General features: G+C 58.4%; 2 protein-coding genes across 6 annotated transcripts; one reads left to right on the forward strand and one right to left on the reverse strand.

Moving 5' to 3' along the window:
• The first annotated feature begins 495 nt into the window (after positions 1-495).
• Positions 496-6,922, forward strand: GRN (granulin precursor). 4 transcript variants are annotated; one of them, XM_017680928.3, is made up of 14 exons: positions 571-641; positions 868-941; positions 3,064-3,208; positions 3,332-3,457; positions 3,548-3,632; positions 3,973-4,109; positions 4,183-4,318; positions 4,439-4,533; positions 4,768-4,891; positions 5,156-5,253; positions 5,344-5,589; positions 5,827-6,060; positions 6,155-6,385; positions 6,489-6,922. In XM_017680928.3, the coding sequence occupies exons 3-14, from the start codon at positions 3,071-3,073 to the stop codon at positions 6,624-6,626; spliced, it is 1,788 nt and encodes a 595-aa protein (XP_017536417.1). In that variant the 5' UTR covers positions 571-641; positions 868-941; positions 3,064-3,070; the 3' UTR covers positions 6,627-6,922. The 4 variants fall into 4 exon arrangements, with proteins under 4 accessions (XP_017536419.1, XP_017536417.1, XP_017536418.1 ...); XM_017680929.3 differs by having other exon boundaries at positions 572-641; positions 3,997-4,109; XM_017680930.3 differs by lacking the exon at positions 868-941 and having other exon boundaries at positions 496-641.
• Positions 6,923-7,026: 104 nt separating this feature from the next.
• FAM171A2 (family with sequence similarity 171 member A2) lies at positions 7,027-16,891 on the reverse strand. Of its 2 annotated transcripts, XM_036997589.2 has the most exons (9): positions 16,568-16,891; positions 15,688-15,753; positions 13,049-13,276; positions 12,710-12,802; positions 10,347-10,505; positions 10,082-10,261; positions 9,868-9,984; positions 9,622-9,748; positions 7,027-8,987 (listed from the first exon to the last, which is right to left on the reverse strand). In XM_036997589.2, the coding sequence occupies exons 1-9, from the start codon at positions 16,683-16,685 to the stop codon at positions 7,526-7,528; spliced, it is 2,550 nt and encodes an 849-aa protein (XP_036853484.1). In that variant the 5' UTR covers positions 16,686-16,891; the 3' UTR covers positions 7,027-7,525. The 2 variants fall into 2 exon arrangements, with proteins under 2 accessions (XP_036853484.1, XP_036853485.1); XM_036997590.2 differs by lacking the exon at positions 15,688-15,753 and having other exon boundaries at positions 16,568-16,889.
• Positions 16,892-18,969: the final 2,078 nt, after the last annotated feature.

An 18,969-nucleotide genomic window follows, 5' to 3' on the forward strand; every position in this document is an offset into this window, starting at 1 on the left:
CACTAGACCTCGTACCTTACCTTAGATTTAATCTGAGCCCGTCTCCCCTTCTCCACCCACCCGTGCCCTGCCGTGAGCACCTTGAGGAGGGGCCTGAGGGCTGTTCAGTCTTGCCCTCACAACTCTCCTTCAACTCCCTTTGGGGTCTGGTTGCCCAGCATTTAATCTGAGTTTACTTAATAGAAAAGAAACAAAACATGATGCACAAATGTCCTCAATCCAGAAATGGACATCCTGTAAATGCCCTTGACCACACCCTCTAAGGCCAAGCTCCCTTCGTCGTCATCGTCTCCAGACCAGCGGCGCTGCCCCTTCTCGGGCAAACTCTACTAGGCGCCCGCAGCAGGTGGGAAGGCGGTCATCCGCAGGCCAGCTGAGCTGGCCAGAGCATCACATGATTCTGCGATCACATGATCCCCAGAAACCGGTTGTGGGGAAAGAGAAGGAGGAGGGTGAATTCAGTAGGAAAGGAGCACAGCATTCCAGGATGGCCCCGCCTCCATGTCGAGGATTAGCCAGTGGGAGCGCGACAGCCCAGACGCATGACCAATGGAAACCGAGGTAGGCGGGCCCTCGCGCTGAGGTCTAAATCGGTGAGCTGCCGCCGGCTTGCTACCCAGCCAGCGCCGCCCCGGACGCAGGTGAGGATGGTATTGCAGACCTCTTGTTTGCTGCTTCTCCGGGGCCTGGCCTGGGGGACGTGGGGACTTGAGGTTCCTCTGGAGTTTCAGCCGGGAGATGAGAGAAGGCTGGTTTAAGAGAAACTCTTTTGGGGGTTTCCAGTGCACTGGCGGAAGTTTTATCGGGAGTGGGAGAATGCAGTAATTGCAGTGGCCTGCATTCGAAGGGGGCTCTCTCCCTCTCCAGCGTCTCCGGGAGCCGCAGCCCCTTCCCCTACAGCTGAGACCACGCCATTCTCGAGCTGGCTTCGCCCCACGGCGGTATTGGTGGTGCTGGTGGTGGGTGGGAGCGGGAGAGGCGCCTGCCCCTGGTCCCCCAGCTTAGAGGCCTGCGAGTAGGAACTGAGACCCTGACCTCTTCAGAGGTAGTAGGGACGGGAGTGGTGACTGAACCCCTGGGCTGTGTCTGGCTCACCCTTCCTCTCGTGACGAGGGGCGGAGGGGAATGGTGACTGAACCCCTGGGCTGTGTCTGGCTCACCCTTCCTCTCGTGACGAGGGGCGGAGGGGAACGACAAGCTAACTTCCGCCTCTCCCAGCCACTTTTTCCTGCTCACTTGCAGGGGTTTGGCTCACCTTTTGGGAATCTCTGTCCTCGCACTCGGAGTTGGGGGGCTGCCACCTAGTGGAAGATGATGGAGTTGGGGGCCTGAAGAGGCTCCTGTGCTCCGTCCACTGTAGCAGTGTGGGGTGGGGGCGAGGGGTCGCCTCTCCGGATCGTGCTGAAAGGTACCCTTTTAAGCGTAAGCCAGGGCGGCCGGGACAGCCTGTGGCGGGTTGAGGTTGAACTCCCAAGAAGCAGGCAGGACAGCTGTAGATGCCTTGCCTGGGAGCTATGGATGTAGAGAGGGTGACAGGGCCGTGCTCAGGGCCAGTCTTCACCCTCATCTGACTAGGAGATGGCCTGCTAGAGAGGAAGCATTGAAGCAAGCCAGGTGAGGGAGAGAGGATGTGAGTGATAGGGTGGGTGCCAGTCCCTGCAGTGTGCAATGTCCACGCATAGACTCAGGGGGAACTGAGGCTCAGAGGCAGGGAGCAACTTTTAATGCTGTCACGGTCAGTGGTGGCAGTTCTAGGACTAGGACCCAAGTGTATATCCAGGCAGCCCCTGCACTCCCTGCTTCTGTCCTGCCTGGTTCACCTGCCCAGGAAGTGCCTCTGTCTCCCTCCTCTGCTTGGACCCCAGGCCTCTACCTGCCTGGGTTTGGGGTCTATTCCTGGGCACTGTCCATGGTGCCCCTTGTGACATGACCCAGGTTCAATATGCTCTGGAGCCATCAAAGTCTGTCATCTCCATGACTTGATATATGATATAGGCATGTTACTTAATGTCTCTGAACCTCATTTCCTCCTTTGAAAAGTAAAGATAATAATTACTTCTTTGGTTGGTTGTTGCAAAGAAGAAAGAAAATAATTGTAGAGTGTTTAACTGGCTCCTGAGAGGTTCAGCAAACATTAGTGTTTTTGCCTCTCTAAGCAGGGCAGCATTTACCAGGCCCGCCCCACTGGACTAGCAAGGCTGGCTGTTTAGGAAGTGAGAGGCTGCCCCGCCAAGACACTGAGGCGTGGTTCCTTCTGCTGACTGAGATCAGCAGCTGGGTGGGCAAATGTAGTCTCGCTCCACATGTGGCTGAGTTTCAGCTCCAGGGTAGAGGGGAAGGCAGGGGTTTAGGGGATGCTATTGCAGGAGACCTTAGAACACAAGTGTCTCAGAGGCTGACCCAATGTGTGTGTTGCTTTCCCTGGGTGGAGAGGGGACAGTCAGATGGCCAGCAGTGGCTGACTGCTGGGGAAGACAGCCCAAATTTCACTGGCCATTGCACTTCCTTTTTCACAACCTTCTCAACCCCATGGTTTCCCCACGTCATCATGCAGCAACAGGCCTCGGCAGAGTGCAGGTGTGAGCATAACATCAGGCGAGGAGGCATGTGGAGGGGTTGGCTGGGGAAGTGCAACCTGGTTTTTCTTCAGGAAAGGCCTCCCTCGCACACCACTCCAAGACTACTGATACCCCCCCTCCCCAGGGTGGCCACAGATCAGCCCCATAAAACCCACAGATCTTCCTGCCTCTCACATCTCTATACAGTCACCCACAGACCCAGGTGTTAGGCCACATTTTGGGGACCCAGATTTACACACGTTTATGTCAGTATTCATGCTCATGGGCGTACACACACTGGCATAAGAATCACACACACACAGGACACATGTAGGAAGCTGAATTTCAAGCCCCACGTCTTCCTTCCTGCCTGGACAAGGGGCTGTTGGGGAAGCTCAGTAGTCCGGGCCTGGGGCTGGGGCTGGGGCTGGGGGAGTGACTGCCTTCAGAATTGAGGGTAACATGGGCTTAAGCTAGTTGTCAAGGGCTTGTTGGTATTTTGTAGGCAGACCATGTGGACCCTGGTGAGCTGGGTGGCCTTAATGGCAGGGTTGGTGACTGGAACGCAGTGCCCAGATGGTCAGGTCTGCCCTGTAGCCTGCTGCCCGGATCCTGGAGGAGCCAGCTACAGCTGTTGCAATCCTGTCCCGGTGAGTGCCCTTCAGTCCAGGCAAGAGCTGACAGCCTGTTGTTTTCCAAAGGGTCATCTTGGATTGACCAGAGCAGGGGGCAGGCTCCAGTCCTTTGGTTTATCCTCTCCTCTCGCTTCCCAGGACAGTTGGCCCACAGCACTGAGCAGACATCTGGGCAGACCCTGCCAGACTGGTGCCCACTGCCCTCCTGGCTATTCCTGCCTCCTTACCGTCTCAGGGACTTCTAGCTGCTGCCCGTTCCCAGAGGTGAGCGTGCCATCGGTGTGATGGGGAGGTTCAGGTTGCATTTATATTTTTCATGCACTCTCCCACCACCGGCATCTCTGTGTGTCACAGGCTGTGTCATGTGGAGATGGCCACCACTGCTGCCCACGGGGCTACCACTGCAGCACAGATGGGCAGTCCTGCTTCCAAGCATCAGGTGCAGCAAGGGTGGAGGTGGAGGGCAGGCGGATAGGCAGCATGTAGAGCCTGGAGTGCCCAGGAACCCAGCCACCTGGGTGACACTGATTCCTGCCTTGGTGCCCTTGTTCATGTGGCATCTGTACTGAGCAATCCCCTGCTCTGGACAGAGGGACAGCAGTGGGGCTAGGAGGGGCAGGAGAGAATGCCAGGCTGGTTTAAGGCCAGCCTAATCAATGGATGCCCCTGCCCTGTGCCATTTTGCCGAGACCATGATTGGCTTGTGGGGAGAGGTGGTTCGGAGTGCCTGGGATAACACTGAGCCCTAATGTAGTGACCTTCCCTGACTGGGTTGGCAGAATCCTGGGTCATCCTGTCCACAGACAACAACCCCTTGGGAGCTGTCCAGTGCCCTGATCCCCGATTTGAATGCCCCAACTTCTCCACATGCTGCATTATGCTTGATGGCTCCTGGGGATGCTGCCCCATACCCCAGGTATGGGTTTGGGATGGTGGGGAGGGGAAGGGCTGGAGGGGGCAAAGATGGAGTCAGGACCACCTCTTCTTAGGCTTCTTGCTGCCGAGACAGGGTGCACTGCTGCCCCCGTGGTACCTTCTGTGACCTGTTTAATGCCCGCTGCCTCACTGCCACAGGCACCCTCCCCCTGGCAAAGAAGATCCCAGCACAGAGGACTAATAGGGCAGGTAAGGAGGTAGGAGAGCATCCAGTTGGGGGCTGGGGAGAGGAGAGGCTTTGTCTGGCTCCTGGCTGGGGATGAGTTCCCCACCATCTGGCTGCTCCTCAGTGCTTCTCTCCCTTTTCAGTGATCTTGTGCCCTGACAGGCATTCTGAGTGCCCTAATGATTCTACCTGCTGTGAACTGCCTGATGGGAAGTATGGCTGCTGCCCAATGCCCAATGTGAGTGAGGGGCTGTAGCCAGCTGGGCTATGTGCCCACAGCCACCTAGCCCGGATACCTACCTTGCAGGGACTGCTGGGTGGAGCTTGCTGCCTAGCTGCTGGGAGCCTGGCTGCTCAGGACTCATGCCACCCTCTAGTGGGGGGTTGAGGCAATGCCAGCTGTCTTACCTGGCAGCAACCTAAGATGGACTGGAACTGAAAGTCACAAAGACCTACCCCCACCTCCACCCAGGCCATCTGCTGCTCCGACCACACGCACTGCTGCCCCCAGGACACTGTGTGCGATCTGATCCAGAGTAAGTGCCTCCATGAGGAGAATGCCACAGACCTCCTCACCAAGCTGCCCGCATACACAGGTAACAGCAGCAGGCCGCAGACCCAGTTTCACCTGCACCGTAAGGAGCTCCCCACCAAGCTGTACAGGAACAGATATGGGTGGGGGAATGGTGTCCCATGGAGGAGCACTGCAGGTCCAGACCCCTTTTTTCCACACTGGGCCTCACCTTAGGATCACTGCCAGAGGTGGCCTAAGCCTCCATCTGCAACATCTGCTTCTAACCTGGGGTCCCCCTAGAGTTCCCAGTGCCACTGTTGACCTGTCCTCCTTGCCTACCTCACAGTGCAGGAGGTGAAGTGTGACCTGGAGATGAGCTGCCCAGATGGCTACACCTGCTGCCGTCTACAGTCTGGGGACTGGGGCTGCTGTCCTTTTGTCCAGGTACCGAGGAGTCGGGGCTGGGCTGGGCTGAGCAGAGGGTGGCAGCCAGGTAGGCCCCTGTGCCCACTATTCCCTCTCCACCTACCCTAGGCTGTATGCTGTGACGATCATGTACACTGCTGCCCAGCTGGGTTTAGGTGTAACACAGAGAAGGGTACCTGTGAACAGGGGGTCCACCACATGCCCTGGATGGAGAAGACCCCAGCCCACCACAGCCTGTCAGGCCCCAAAGCCACGGAGGATGATGTCCTCTGTGATAACGTCACCAGCTGTCCCTCCTCCACCACCTGCTGTCGGCTCATGTCTGGGGAGTGGGGCTGCTGTCCTGTTCCAGAGGTGCATGGGTAGGGGGATAGTCCTGGGAGGCGGGCTGTCTTGTGGCCTGAGCCGCTGGCCAGACTCCTGTTGCCTTGCTCTTCATGCTCTGCCCAGCCCATGGGTGGCACACTAGCTCTGTGAGCTTAATTCCCAGCTGGAGGAGCTGTGAGCAGGCGAGCCAGAGTGGGGGGAGGTGGGGGCTCAGTGTTTCATCCACATAGTAGCTTCCTAGACCACCCTTTTCTGCCCCCACAGGCTGTCTGCTGCTCCGACCACCAGCACTGCTGTCCCCAGGGCTACATGTGCATAGCTGAGGGATGGTGTCAGAGGGGAAGCAAGATAGTAATCGGACAGAAGAAGAGGCCTGCCTACCGGACTTCCCTGTCCCCACCCAGAGACATGGGCTGTGACCAGCGCACCAGCTGCCCAGTGGGACAGACCTGCTGCCCAAGCCTGAGTGGGGGCTGGGCCTGCTGCCAGCTGCCCCATGTGAGTGTACACCTGCCAGCCCCTGGAGAGGGCAGCTAAGTCTCAGGAGGGCAGGCGGGCAAGAGCGTCATGCAGTTCTGTCCCCACGCCCCAGGCGGTGTGCTGCGAGGACCGCCAGCATTGCTGCCCAGCTGGGTATGCCTGCAATGTGAAGGCCCGGTCCTGTGAGAAGGAGGTGGACCCTGTCCGCCCTGCTGCCCACCTGGCCCGAGGCCCTCCCATCGGGGTGGGGAATGTGGAGTGTGGGGCGGGCCACTTCTGCCATGATAATCAGACCTGCTGCCGAGATAGCCGAGGAGGCTGGGGCTGCTGTCCCTATCGCAAGGTCAGTGCCGCCCCCCACCCCGGGGTTGGGTACTGGCGGTGGTCAGGTCCGGGGTTTCCTAACTCTCACGCTTCCCATCCCCCACCCCTGCTCCACCATCCAGGGCATCTGTTGTGGAGATCAGCGTCACTGCTGTCCTGCTGGCTTCCACTGTGGGGCCAAGGGCACCAAGTGTTTGCGCAGGGAGACTCTGCGCTGGGACACTCCTTTGAGGGACCCAGCCCCAAGACAGCTGCTGTGAGGAGGATGCAGGACTGAAGGCACTCCGCAGCCCTCGGGATTCTGCTCAGAGGGATCTATCCACTGCTCAGGCCTCCCCAGCTCTTCTTCTCCACCAAATTCTTCTGGACCCCCCTTTTCTGAGTCCCCCATCATTGTGGGAGGTGGGCCCTGTCAGTAGGGGGGCTGTGGAAAAAGCCACATTACAAGCTGCCATCCCCTCCCCCAATTTCCATGGACCCTGTGGCTAGGTGCTCTTCCCTATCCACAGGTGTGTGTGTCTGTGTGTGCTGCAGTAAAGTTTGTATACTTTCTTAACAGTGTGTGACTTAGCCACTCTGCTTGCCTTCCCCAGGGGACCCCTCAGCAAGAGCCCCATCCAGTGCCCACATTCCCCCAACCCCACAGAAAGACACACGATGTTAATGTCACCAGTTTTATATTTGCTGTTGTCCACAGCGATCCCATCACATTATCCCCTAGACCCCAGAGCTGCCCCAGCCACCAGTCCTGTGACATCATAGCCCAGAGGTGGACTAGTCAGTCAGCAGCACCCCCTCCCCTCCCAGCCCTCACACTAGCAGCTGAGGCCGGGTTGTCCCTCCTGCATTCCCACGACAGAGCTTTCTATGTACAGCCACGTTTATGCAGGCACTGCTTCCCCCCTCCCAGCCCTCCTCCCCAGCACCTCCCAATGGGTCTGGAACCCTCCCACCTCCCTCTTGGAGGCCGACATAGAGTCCCACCCACGACATTACCCAGCACATACCACTGGACAGCTCCGCAGACTCCTGGGCACCTATCCGGGCTGGGGACTAAGAGCGAGTGCCCCCGCAGCCGCCGGGGCACGCACCCTGGGGGCATGCCTGGGCGGAAGGGGCGGGGGCCGACTCGGAGGCTGCGCCAGATCTGGCCCCGGCGCTACTTGACGTTGAACACCATAAGCGGCCGCTCCTCCCGCCGCTGCCACGGGCTCTTCTTGTCGCCAGCCTCGTCCCCCACCTCCGCCCCCAGCTCGTCCTCTGGGCTGGTGAGAGAGTCGCGCCGCAGCTCGCTGGCGCTGCTGCGGGAACTGTCCCCGCGGCTGCGGCCCCGACCCCGGGGCACCGTGGCCGCTCTGCCCTCGGGCGCCGCCACTTCGTCCAGCAGCGGGGTCAGCGAGTTGTCCTCTGGGGAGCAGAGACCCGTGCGGCTCTCGCTGCTGCTGGGCTCCGTGTCCTCGCTGAGCGCCAGGCGCGGGGGCGCAGGGGGAGGCAGCGGGGCGGTCGTCGGAGCGCGCTCCCGTTCCTCGCGCAGGGGCCGCCGGCGCACAGGCCGCGCCTCGTGCACGTCGACACCCGAGTCCAGGCTGGCGTCGGTGCTGCGGCCGCCGCCGCCCGCCTGCAGGTCGATGTAGGAGTGACGCACTTGCGAGTTGGAACGCCCATCGAGGGACACAAACCAGGCGCGCGGGTGAGGCTTCACGCCCAGTTCGAGCAGCTTCTTCTCGGTCAGCGCCTGCAGCTCCCCGTTGAGCTGCGCCATGGTGGACTCGTTGAACAGCACCGGGATAGTGACCGAGCCGCTGACCGGCGCCGAGCGCCCGCCCCCCCAGCCCTCGCCGCCGCCCCCCCCGCCGCCCTCGCCTCCCGCGCCCGAGTGGCCCTGCATCAGCGGCCGCTGGGGGTCGGGCTGGGGAAAAGGGCGCGCCGGGCCGGGAGCCGTGACCTCGGGCGGGGCAGGCTCGTCGCTCGCCCCCGCGGCGCCCGCCTCAGAACCGAGGCGCACGTAGTGCGCGGGGATCACCAGGGTAGGCATGACGTTGCGGTAGACACTGTCCTTGAGGTGGTCGATGGAGCCGCAGAAGATGAGTTGTCCAGCCTGGCTGAGGGACGGCGGCCGCGCCAGCTGGTCCACGGACTGCGACAGCAGGAAGTCGGGGGTCTTGCTCTCGGTCGCCCCCTTGTGGCCCAGGTAGTGCTCGAAGGGCGGTGGCGGCGAAGGCGGTTCGTGCAGGAAGGCCGCGGTCCCGGAGGGCCCCCGCCGGTACTCCTCTAGGCCTGGCTCCAGCCCGCCGGGACCCTCGACGGGGCGGACGCCCTTGAGCCCGGCGCCCTCACTCCCGCGGGCACCTGGAGGCTCAGCGGCCGGACGGCTGGCAGAACGCGGCTTGCTGCGGAAGAAGTCGTCCCGAGAGGCGGCCAAGTCCCGGGAGCTGGAGAAGGCCGAGTGCAGGGGGCCTGGAGGCGGAGCCTCGGGGTCTCCCGACGGGGCGGGTTCCAGAGGTCCCCCACAGATGAGGTGGAGCTGGGACATCGAGGTGGCCTGGTCTCGTTTGTTACCGTCGGAGGGCCCGGAGAGCTGCAGCTTGCGGTGCTGTTGCCTCGGCTTTAGGCAGCGCCGCCTGGAGAGGAAGGGGCAGACCCTCAGGAACGGGTGGGGGCCGGAGCAGCTCCCTAAGCCCCTCAATTTCAAGGTGAGGAATAGATATAGTTGGAGGGGTGGGGAGAATGCCTGGGACTCAGGAGAAATGTTGGGGAGCCCAGATGGGCCCTGGGAGAGGTTTGTGGAAAGCGTGAGTGTCTGTGGGAGTCCAGCAGCAGCTAGGCCCATGTGGGTACCCCGGGGGAAACTGTACTCCTTCCAATGCAGAAGGTGCACTGAGAACCTGGGGGGAGCACTCAGGCCAGCCAGGGGCACGACTGGCCTGAGGTCCCCCGGAAGTGAGGGCAAGGGGGGTAGGGCAGCGGCAGCTTGTCTCTGGAGGGGCCTGGCCTGCAGGTCCTGCCTCCTCTCCTGCAACTTCTCTCAAGCCACCAGTCGTTCGGTTCTTGGCATGTGCGTTTTCAGTTCTTTCCTGTCAGTGTCCTGAGGATTGGCACTGTGTTTTATGCCTCTTTGGGGCCTGAAAGCCCAGCACAAGACCAAGCACAGAGCAGGCCTCAGTCTGCATGGGATGAGAGGAGGTTGGGGTGGAGGGCGGGCATGAGGAAGGCTGGGAGATTGGGAGGTAGCAAGGGGCATTGGGAGGCACTCACCGGCAGTAGTAGATGAGCAGACACAGCAGAACGAGCACCAGCAGGGCCAGGGCTGCCAGGATGGTGAGCAGGAAGATGGTGTGGTAGGTGCCAATGTCCTGGATGCCTGATGTGATAGTGACCAGCCCTGTGCCAGGCAGGGGCTTAGTATTCCAGGTGTGGGGGTCCTTCCTGCCTTTCAGAAGGGAGTCCACTCTCCCAGCCTCCTTCTTCACCACTGCCCCTCTCCCCCCTCCCCCATCTCACCAGCTGTTGGGGAGGCCATGGCAGCTGCCCAGTACCCCAGCTGGGGGGAGATGAAGGTCCAGTAGAGCTGCCGGCCCTCCTTCCGGATCACACCAGTGCCATTGCGTACCCACAGCCCTGGGAGAGGCAGGGGTTTCGTCAAACTCAGTGCCCTCCCCCCAAGTCCCACTTTTTTCCCCAAACTCCAGGAGCTCCAACCCCCTGAGGCACTCACCACTCTTGGGGTCAAACCTCCAGGCTGGAATGCTGGTGCCCACCGTGAGGGCACGAGGCTCTGAGGGCACAGGCAGGGACAGGTGAATGGGGCCTGAGAGCGGCACCTCTGTCCCATTGCCTGTCAGCAGGTGTACACTCACAGCAGCCAGGGGCATCAGCTCCAGCCAGGAGCCATTGCCTGGGCAAAGGGGACACAAGGGCTAAGGGCTACACCCGGGGTTGGGGGACTAGAATATCGCTTCCATGCCTGAAACCTAGCATACCTGAGCTGGTGGCCTCGGTGCCCACGAAGGCAGGGAAAGCCCGCATTTCCTGCTGGGTGCTGGCTGGTGTGAGCGAGGCCCAGAGCTGGCTGTAGGTGGAGCTGACTGGCAGACGGGCAGCCCGGCGCTGGAACTGCACCCAGGGCTGGGAGCGGGCACCTGGATACAGAGAGGGGCTGCTGTGGCCTGGCCAGAGACAAGGTTCCCCAGGATCCAGAGCAGAAAGCAAGTATCTAAGGAGAAGGGGAGCCATTAGGTCAGGCCGCTTGGGAAGGCCGGGGAGGGTGGTGACTTGGGGAGAAACCTGGGCAGTCATAGATCGTTAACCTGGAATGGGCACGGACCTGAAACCTCCTCATCCTGGTTGTGTGACCCTCAGCAAGTTACTTGCTCTCTCTGAACCACTTGTTTCCTTACTAACTTACAAGATGATGAGGTTCAGGTCCTCAATTACTATTATGTACTGTGTGGCAGGCATTGTGTTAGGTGCTGGAGATACAAAGATGAGTCAAACACAGTTCACAATTTCCTGCCTTCAGGTTCACAGTCTAGTGCTCTGCTATCCATTGCAGTGCCCATTAGAACTTTAACTTTCTGCTGTGATGGAGGGTAGTGTTCTATATCTGTGCTGCCCACTACAGAACCCACCAGGTGCACATGACTATTAAGCACTTGAAGTATGGCTAGTGTGACTGAGGAACTGGATTTAATTTTTTTTAATTAATGTTTTTAATTTATTTAAATGTAAATAGCCTCATGTGGCTGTGACTGCTGCATTAGACAGCTTAGATTGTATGTGTGTCTGTCTTAGGATGGAGGGGACACATAAACAGAATTCTGACATGATATGGTAACAGCTAGCATTTATTAAGCTTCAAGACACTGGACACTGTTGAAAGCAGGTTACCTATATTAGCCCCTGTAATTGGCACAACAGCCCCTGAGGTGGGTGCCTTTATCAACCCCCTTTTACAGATGAAGATATGGAGGTGAGAGGAGTTCAGGAACTTGCCCAAGGTCACCACCCTGGAGCCTGACTGAAGCCCAGGCAGTCTGGTGCCAGCCCACCCTCTCACTCGCTATTAAATAGCAGGGTGCAAGGGGATCTTGCCCTGCCCATCTTGGGAAGGCCCTGTGGAGCCTGGCAGGATGAGGAATACTCAGCCCAGAAAGAAAGTGGACAGGGACTTCCGGGAGAACTGACATGAGAAAGGCCCGGATGCTGGTCAGGGGCTCCAGGTGCCTAGAGGGGAGGTCAGGTCCCTGAGGGCGCAGTCAGCTTTGCAAAGGAGTCCAGGCTTTTTACTGAAAGCAGTGGGAGGGCTCTAAGCTAGGGGGCAACAAAGGGTTCACCTGACATTTTAGAGACCTCCAAAGACATTTTTGAAGGCTCTGGTTCAGGATCAGGGAGATGAAGATGAGGAAATGAGTAATTTGGGGACAAGGGCCCAAGCTAAGAATATAAATTGGGGATGGGATTCTCCAAAACCCACTTGTAGCTCCCTACAGCTAGCCAGATGGAGTCTGCCCTCTGCCTGGCTTCATCCACCAGTCTGCACAAGGCACCCCTCCTCTTCGCCAGACCAGAACATTCCCTGCACCTCAGTGACCCCTCTGCCCCTGCATCACTCCTCGTAAAGGAGCCTTCCCCCTCTTCAACTCCCAAGCTGGCACGGTCCCACAGCTCTCTTCCCCCAAATTCTCTTGCGCTGCTACATTGGCAGGTTAGGGTTTTCTCAATATTGAACACAGCTGCCCTCTACTCCACTGCCCTGCCGGCGCTGTGATCACGTCAGGGTTCGCAGTGATCAGCTTGTCTCTCTGCAAGGCTGGGGCTGCTCTGTCACTGTTCCCCAGCACCAGACACAACACCTGGCATGGCCTAGGTGCTGCAGTCACTGGCTGGGTGAAAGCCCATGGGTAGACAAGGACCGCTGCAGGCTGTGCCAGGCCTTGCTTTCTGTGGGTGTGCGATTTCTGTGGAATGACCCTTGTGGCTTTCTAACAGAGCCAGGCACCCAGGAGGTGCACAATGTTTGTGTAGGTATACTAATGATATAGGTGGCAGGGAGTAGGAATTCTTAGGAGTGGAGGGAGAACAGAAGCACAAGGAGTCCCAATAACAAGAAACATTTATCGACTACCTTTTGTGCTGCTTTTCGCATGCTTGATATTAAATCTATACCTCAAATTGGTTATGTCAGTACTACCAATTTTCACATCTTACAGATGAACAAACTAAGGCTCAGAGAGATTGACTTGCCCAGTGAATACGTGGAAGAGCAGAGCTTTCTATATCCAGACGGGGAAGGAAGAGGAGCTGGGGTGGGGTGGGGTGGGGTGGGGAGTAAGAGGAACCTTACCAGGTGAACCCAAGAGGATGTGCACAAGGTCCTCATAGAGGATGAGGGTGGCTGGCCGCTCGGGCAGCAGGTAGAGGCTGACTGATGCATACACTGTGGAAGAGGTTGGCCTGTCAGCTCCAGAGAAAGCTCACCCAGCCCCCAGCCCCACCCCACCCCAGCCCCGGCATTCCCTCCATCTGAATCTTGGTGACTTCATCCTCCCTCGGTCTGCTCTGTGTACCCCAGCCCAGGCAGCAGCTGCTGGAAAGCCTGCCCCCTCCACCCCTGGGACTATTTTGGGAAGGGGCTGATGGGGTCAGCTGCTGCCCCTGCCCCTCCACCTGCCCCTGCACTCACAGGGCAGCTTGTCAACACGCCAGGGCACAGAGTTGGTGAGGAAGCCAGGGCGGGCAGCTGTGACTAGCACCCAGGTGCCCAGGCGATAACTGAGGGGCAGTGTGGCCACGCCGTCTGAGTCCGTGGTACCAGCAGCTAGCAGCATCCGGTTCCCAAACACATCCACTGAGGCCCGGGCCAGGGGCACCAGCTCTCCACTCACATACACCTGCACCTTGATCAGGATCTCTGTGGGCAAGGTGAGATGAAGAGAGTGAGGAGAAGGGAGGGGCAAGAGGTAATGAGAGAGCCCTGTGATCAGAGGAGGGGGCTGTAGCTTGAGAGCAGCTTTGGGATGAGCCTACACAAGATACAAGAGCCAGCACTTAAAAAGTCCTCATTTTAACCTCACATTCGCCTTTGAGGTAGGTGGTGTTATTGCCATATTTCACCAAGTCTAACACATGGGCTTTTTCCACATTTTAGCATTTCTGAACTCAGGCTATGCCTGTGATTGATGGTGACATAATTATAATTGGCAGCATTTTTTCCCTTTCTTACTGGTACACGAAATAATGGTGCATCTTACAGTCAATGATGTATTAGATTTGATAAAATATGTTCTCAGGCCATTTTGCAGATAAAGAAACTGAGGTGCAAAAGCATTTAGATACTTGTACAACAGTTAAGTGGGAGATCTGGGATCCAAACTTGGGAGTCTGCCTCTAGACCCGAATTCTGCACCGCTGGACCCTAGGGGGCTGGTGTCATGGAGAGGAGAGGGAAGGAGGGGCTGAGAGAGGATAAGTAAATGGAGAAACATCTGCAAGTGGAGAGGAGAGAGGTCAAGATTCAGCCATTTGGAAGGGAGGAAGGTGGGCTGGGTCAGAGTTTGAATTCTCAAGAAAAAACTAAGAAGGGGACACTAGGGAGCTGGTTGTTCCCTTCATTAATCCTCTTCCCAGAATCCTTTGCACAAGTGTTTCCTTTCAGATTTAGGGAGTCATCTCAACCCCTGGGCCCAAACAAGTACCTCCTGACCCCTCCTCCTCATACATACTCCCCGCCCCCTCCCAGCTGGTCAGCTACAGTCAGTCACCATGGCAACGCCCTCATTCCTCCCAGGAGATGGGCAGAGAGCTGGGGCCCTGGCAAGGGGAAGGAGATCTGGGGGACCGACCCAGGCCCATGGGAAAGTGGTGTGGAGGGGGCTGGGAAGGAAAGTCCAAGTCTTGCCTTGCCCCTGGTCCCAGGATAGTCTGACCAGGATAAGCCTGAGGTGATCTGAACTCAGGTGGGGTGACAGGGGATGCAGGGTATGCGTGTGTGTGTAAGAGACCAGGATTTGAGTTGTTCTCATGGATTCCCCAGGCAGCCTCTCTGATCCATAGTACCATTCACGCTATCCACTCAGTGCAGCCCCTCCCTCAAGAACTGCCTCACCCCTACCTTGCTGCTAATAATGGGAGTATGTGTCATGCCTGGAAAGGTACAGAGGCCTCAGTGCAGGGCCCAGGAGGCAGGTGGGGAATGGGCTCAGTGCTGGACACTACCCTAGGGGATCCAGGTACAGAAAGCAGAGCTTGGAGCTGAGAGCAGCAGGGCACTGGGAGGTGAGGGGGCCCCATGAGTGGAGCCTGATACTCAACAGTGACAGGTGTCTTATCTCAGGCTTCCGACCCAGGACCAGCACCACGCCTGCCCCTGGCATCCCAGCCAGCTGTTCGCCTGAGCCCACCTCCCTCTCTCCTCCCAGGCCAGAGCCCACGTGGGCACAGTGGGTGCACACACTTGACCCTTCCCTGCTCTCTGGGTCTCCCAGAAACTGGCAGCACCCCTGTGATAACTACCAACCAGCAGGAATTCTGAGAGGCTTAAAGGGGCCTGGCTACTCCCCACCCCTACCCCAGGCTAGGAGCAACTGGGTGGAGCAACTGGGAAGAGGGGACCCAGGAGTCTGGAATATGGCCATTAAGAGAAGGCCTTGGGTTCAATGGCCGATGCCTCGGAAAAGGGCAGGGGAAGAACACGGGGCTGGGCATTTTCCGAAAGAGACTTCAGTGCCAAGCTGGGGAGCAGGTGGTCAGGTGCCTGCCTCATAGATTCCCTTCCCCTTTCCCCTCATCTTGGGCCCCAGCCAGTGGCCTGGGGGAGCCCCCTATCCTAGCGATACTCCAGCCAACACCCTCCTCTAAGGTGCAGCACTTGAGGGAGAGGCTCATGAGAAACCAAGGCCCTTTCCTACCCATCAAAGTCTCCTCTCCTAGAGCAGAGAGCGGGGAAGACTGAGACCAGAGGAGAAAGCCATTCCTCAAAGCCTGACATTCCATACAGTATCCGCCTCTCCTGGCTTCAGCCCTGCCTCATTCCAGGAGGAAATCCGACCCTCTCCCTTCCTCCGGACCCCACTTCCCTCATCAGGAACCCCCCACCCTGCTTTTCCTGCCAGCCCCTTGGTGGGGAGATGGGAATGTAGAGCACCACTGTTTCAGGCAGAGATGGGGTCCAGAGGCGGGAGAGGAGGGAGCAGAAGCTGGGGTGGTGGGCCGGAGGCTGCGAAGCAGGAAAAAGACGAGTGGGGAGCCGGCCTGGAAGTCGGTAGAAGCTTAGTCTAGCTCTCTCGCTGCAGGAGCGACCTCACCCCCACCTCACACACCCACCTGGGCCTGTGAGGGCCGGAGGGCCTCCTCCACTGCGATGGAGAGGTGAGGTGAGGAGGCGGTGACCTGAGGGGTAGGTTGTGGACAGGAGCAGCCGGAGGCCTGCTGGACGGGGACCCAGACACCTGCCCTCCCAGCCGGCACTGCCCTCAGCCAGTTAGGCAGCTCAGCATGGCTCCCCCACCACGGCCCTGCCATGCGCCTTGAGCTGGGAATCACAACGTACGCCTTTTGCCAGAGCCCCCCATGCCAACTGCAGCCCCTCCTTGGCATGGGCTGATCAGCGTTTCTTTGGTTCGTCCCCGATTCTGAGCCCGGGGCGCCGGCTGGGGGCTGTCAGGCTCTAGGGCGAAGAACCCCATTCGCGCAGTCAATCCGCCCACCGCCTCACCCACTCCTCCTTCCTCCTTCCCCCCTTCAGACCCAGCTCTAGGCGCCCTGTCCCCGTCCGGGCCCAGGGTGGCAGCCGCTGCGTGCCCGCCCACCCAGCCAGGGACGGCAGCGAGCAACCCGCAGGGGGCTGCGGAGCGGGCGCCCGTCCCAGCCCGCCCCTGGGCGGGTGTCTTCGGTAGACAATGGCTCAGGCAGCAGCGCCTCGAGGACCAGGAGGGAGAAAAACAAGGCGGGAGGGGGCGGCGGCGCGGAGCCTGGGGATCCCCTCTCTCCCCATTGTGTCTCCCCCAGACCCCCGCCTCGACAGTCTCCCTCTCCCTCCTTCCTCTCCCGAGTAAGCGCCGACCAGGACCCCTAGCTCCCCCTACTCAAATCCAGGGAATGGAATACCCCCCAATTCACAAGATCCACGAAGTGGGGGCTGGCGGGAGGGAGCCCGATGAGGGGGACAGGCCTGCGGTCTCTGCCCCTCCTGGCGGAGACTCACCCTGCGGGCTGGGGGTCTCCGGCGGCGACTTGCCGGGAGCACGGGAGGCGCCGCCGAGTAGCAGCCCCAGTAGCGGCAGCAGCCGCGCGAGGACGCTGGGGCCATTCGGCGGCGGCATTGCGGGGCTCGGCCCGGCCCTAACGGCCCATGGCTCCCGCCCGGCCCCGCTCAGCGGGTCCCGCTCAGCCCCAGGTCTGCGCCGCACCGCTCGGGCTCCCACTCTGGTTGCGACCGCCTCCCAGCGCGATTGTCTCCGCCCGGAGCCGCCGCCAGCGCCCCCTGCAGGCGGCGCCCTAACGTCGGGCCTCCGGGCACCGCCCCCTTACTGCCCCGCTCTGCGCGCAGCACGCCCGCCCGGCCCGCCCTCCGCTCGCCTCGCGGCCCCCACCCCGCGCTCCCAGATCCGGAGCTGCCAGCGAGTGTATGGGATCCAATCTCTGGGACTCTTGGAGTTCCAGAGCCCTCGAAATTCGGTGCAAAATTTTGGGAGGGGAAATGGCAATTGCTTGCAACACTCAAAGAGGTACGAACTGTGTCCCGAGTGTCTCCAGAAAATCTGAAAACTGCTTGGTTCTCTGCACAAACACGTTGGGGAGATGGTGTGCAGCCTCCTTGGGAATCAGTCCCAGTTCTTGTCCAGCTTCTGCCTCTTATTGAACCGTGAGCGAGTTTCTTAGCCTCTAGGCCTCAGCCTTCCTTCAAAGTGAGAATTGTAATAACCTCCACCTTGCGGACTTACTGTAATGATGAGATGAGATAATGATATAAAAGGTCTAGCTCATGGTTGACAGGAGCAGGGGCACAATCAGTGGTATTATTGTTGGTCCAGGGTGAGGTAGGCGCTCACCTCCACCCAGGTAATAAGATCCATTGCTGGACAGTGTTTAATGCTTAGGAAAATTTCTAAAGATGGAAGCAGCCTTTCTCTTCCACTGAGAATGACGGTAGGTCCCATTAGCTCTAGTTCCTGAATGGCAAACAAGAGTCTTTTCCTTTGTCCTTAGCCATTGAGCCCCACGTGGGCTCACATTTGAAGCCTGCCCTAGCCCCAGCCAAGCTCTCATTCCAGTTTCTGGCTGTCATCATCATTCAGTTTCTGGTGGCCAAATCCTCATCTAATCTGGTGTCCCTGCCTTGATTCTCTCTGGTTTGTCTCCTCTTCCTCACAGTGTGGTGCCACAGAGGGACTGGACACCTCACTCACCAGAGGACAGCAGGCTTCTCTCCTGGCTGGGTCTGATGACTTAAGGGGACTTTGCTATGAGCCTGTGGACAAAACCACCAGATTCTTGCCTGCCTGCCTGCCTTCCTTCCTGCCTTCCTCCCTTCCTTCCTCTCTCCCTCCTTCCACCTTCCCTCTTTCCTTCCTCTCTCTTCCCTCCCTCATGTTCTTTCTTTCTCGTACATTTCCATCTAAGCAGATTTCCCAGTCCTGTTCTTATGTAGCCAATTTTTCACAACTTCAGCACAGGATTTAGCACTCATCCTTGGTGAATTTCATCTTATTGGTTTCAACCCAACTTTACAACCTGTCAAGACTGCCTTGAACCTGCTTCACCCATTGTGCTGAAGCCCCCTCCCAGCCAGCAGCCATCAGCAAGATGAGGAGCAGCTTTCCTGCCTCCGGTCAAGGGACTCATGACAATACCAGGCAGCCCAGGGCCAGGATGGAGCTTTGGGACCCCATAGATATCTCCCTCAGCTCAATCAAAATTGTTTGGTCTTAAATCCAAGTCTTTATCATGCAGCTCACATTTCTGTCTTGTCTATAAAGGACAAATGCCAAATGCTGTGGATCAAGATAAATTGTCTGGGACCATCCAATTGCAATGGCAGAGGGAGGAGGGAGTTTGGCTGGTGTTCAAGGATCACAGCTTAATTTTTTCCTAAGTGGTCACAGCCACCCAACTAGAAACCTGTTCTGGAACTTGCCATGCATGGATGTCAAATTGTTCTGTTCTTTTCAGGATTTGCCTTTTACCCCTTCAGGTAAAAATCCTCCCCATGGTCATAAAGTGCTGCCTGCCTGTCCCCTACCACTGACCTCATCTGAACCCCTCACCCACCTGCAGCCCATGGGCCTCCTTTTCACTTGAACACATCAAACCTGCTCCCACTTCAGGGTCTTTTCACTGGCTGCTCTTTCTGTCCAGGGCACTTTATTCCTGTGAGCTGCCTGTCATTCATTCATCTCTGCTCACTTCATCAGAGAGGCCTTCCCTGACCATGCTGCCTAAAATGTCAACATCCAAATAATTCTATCACTATCTCCTTACCTTATTTTTGCTCCCAGCACTGACCACCATTGGTTTGTTTATTCTTTACCCTTGGTTGAACATAAATTCCATGAGGACAGGGTCTTTGTTTCATTCACTGCTCCATCCCAGGACTGTACTGGGATA

This window comes from Manis javanica, chromosome 4 (assembly GCF_040802235.1).
Source record: "Manis javanica isolate MJ-LG chromosome 4, MJ_LKY, whole genome shotgun sequence".
In the NCBI taxonomy this organism is placed as follows: Eukaryota; Metazoa; Chordata; class Mammalia; order Pholidota; family Manidae; genus Manis; species Manis javanica.

Coding starts and splice junctions, on each gene's coding strand:
- GRN (XM_017680930.3), top strand. CDS start 3,071: ATGTGGACCCTGGTGAGCTGGGTGGCCTTAATGGCAGGGTTGGTGACT. Junction 4,534..4,767: donor GCTGCTGCCCAATGCCCAAT/GTGAGTGAGGGG, acceptor ACCTCCACCCAG/GCCATCTGCTGCTCCGACCA. Junction 6,061..6,154: donor CCTGCTGCCAGCTGCCCCAT/GTGAGTGTACAC, acceptor CCCACGCCCCAG/GCGGTGTGCTGCGAGGACCG.
- FAM171A2 (XM_036997589.2), bottom strand. CDS start 16,685: ATGCCGCCGCCGAATGGCCCCAGCGTCCTCGCGCGGCTGCTGCCGCTA. Junction 9,985..10,081: donor GAGGTTTGACCCCAAGAGTG/GTGAGTGCCTCA, acceptor TGCCTCTCCCAG/GGCTGTGGGTACGCAATGGC. Junction 8,988..9,621: donor CTGCTCATCTACTACTGCCG/GTGAGTGCCTCC, acceptor CTTCCTCTCCAG/GCGGCGCTGCCTAAAGCCGA.